The sequence below is a fragment of the Camelina sativa genome, chromosome 9, assembly GCF_000633955.1.
Source record: "Camelina sativa cultivar DH55 chromosome 9, Cs, whole genome shotgun sequence".
Taxonomy (NCBI): domain Eukaryota; kingdom Viridiplantae; phylum Streptophyta; class Magnoliopsida; order Brassicales; family Brassicaceae; genus Camelina; species Camelina sativa.
This window is the reverse complement of record NC_025693.1, coordinates 12,531,560-12,531,927: the sequence shown is the minus strand read 5'-3', so window position 1 is coordinate 12,531,927 and position 368 is coordinate 12,531,560. Positions and strand designations below refer to the sequence as shown.

The 368-nt window shown below is 25.8% G+C and overlaps 1 protein-coding gene across 2 annotated transcripts in view; it reads right to left on the bottom strand.

Moving 5' to 3' along the window:
- Positions 1 to 368, bottom strand: part of LOC104710881 (serine/threonine-protein kinase Nek5-like) — a 5,592-nt gene that overhangs the window by 4,556 nt on the left and 668 nt on the right. For both annotated transcript variants that reach the window (XM_010427537.2, XM_010427536.2), the window contains 2 exons: positions 245 to 310; positions 114 to 160 (listed from right to left, as the gene is read on the bottom strand). In XM_010427537.2, coding sequence (XP_010425839.1) covers positions 114 to 160; positions 245 to 310 — 113 coding nt within the window. The remainder of the gene's footprint in view (positions 1 to 113; positions 161 to 244; positions 311 to 368) is intronic.

The window sequence follows — 368 nt, the reverse complement described above, 5'->3', positions numbered from 1 at the left end:
AAAAAAAAAAAAAAAAAAAAAAAAAAAAAAAAAAAAAAAAAAAAAAAAAAAAAAAAAAAGGAAAAAAAAAAGGACAAGTTAACTACAAAATCTTTAGAGAAAGTAAAACTCACATGTCTCCTCCTTCACAGTATCCAGTGACAATACAAACATAGCAACCCTGCATTTCCCAAATCAAAGCTCATGTCAAAAATAAGTAAATATCCTTAAAATCCAGAAAAAAAAATTCAACTATAAACCTTACCTTCTCAACCCAAGCTTCTTTAAACTCCACAATATAAGGATGTTGAACTCTTGCAATCAAACCCATCTACATGAAAACTCACCAATGTTGTCAAAAACACAAAAAAAAAAAAAAAAAAAAAAAA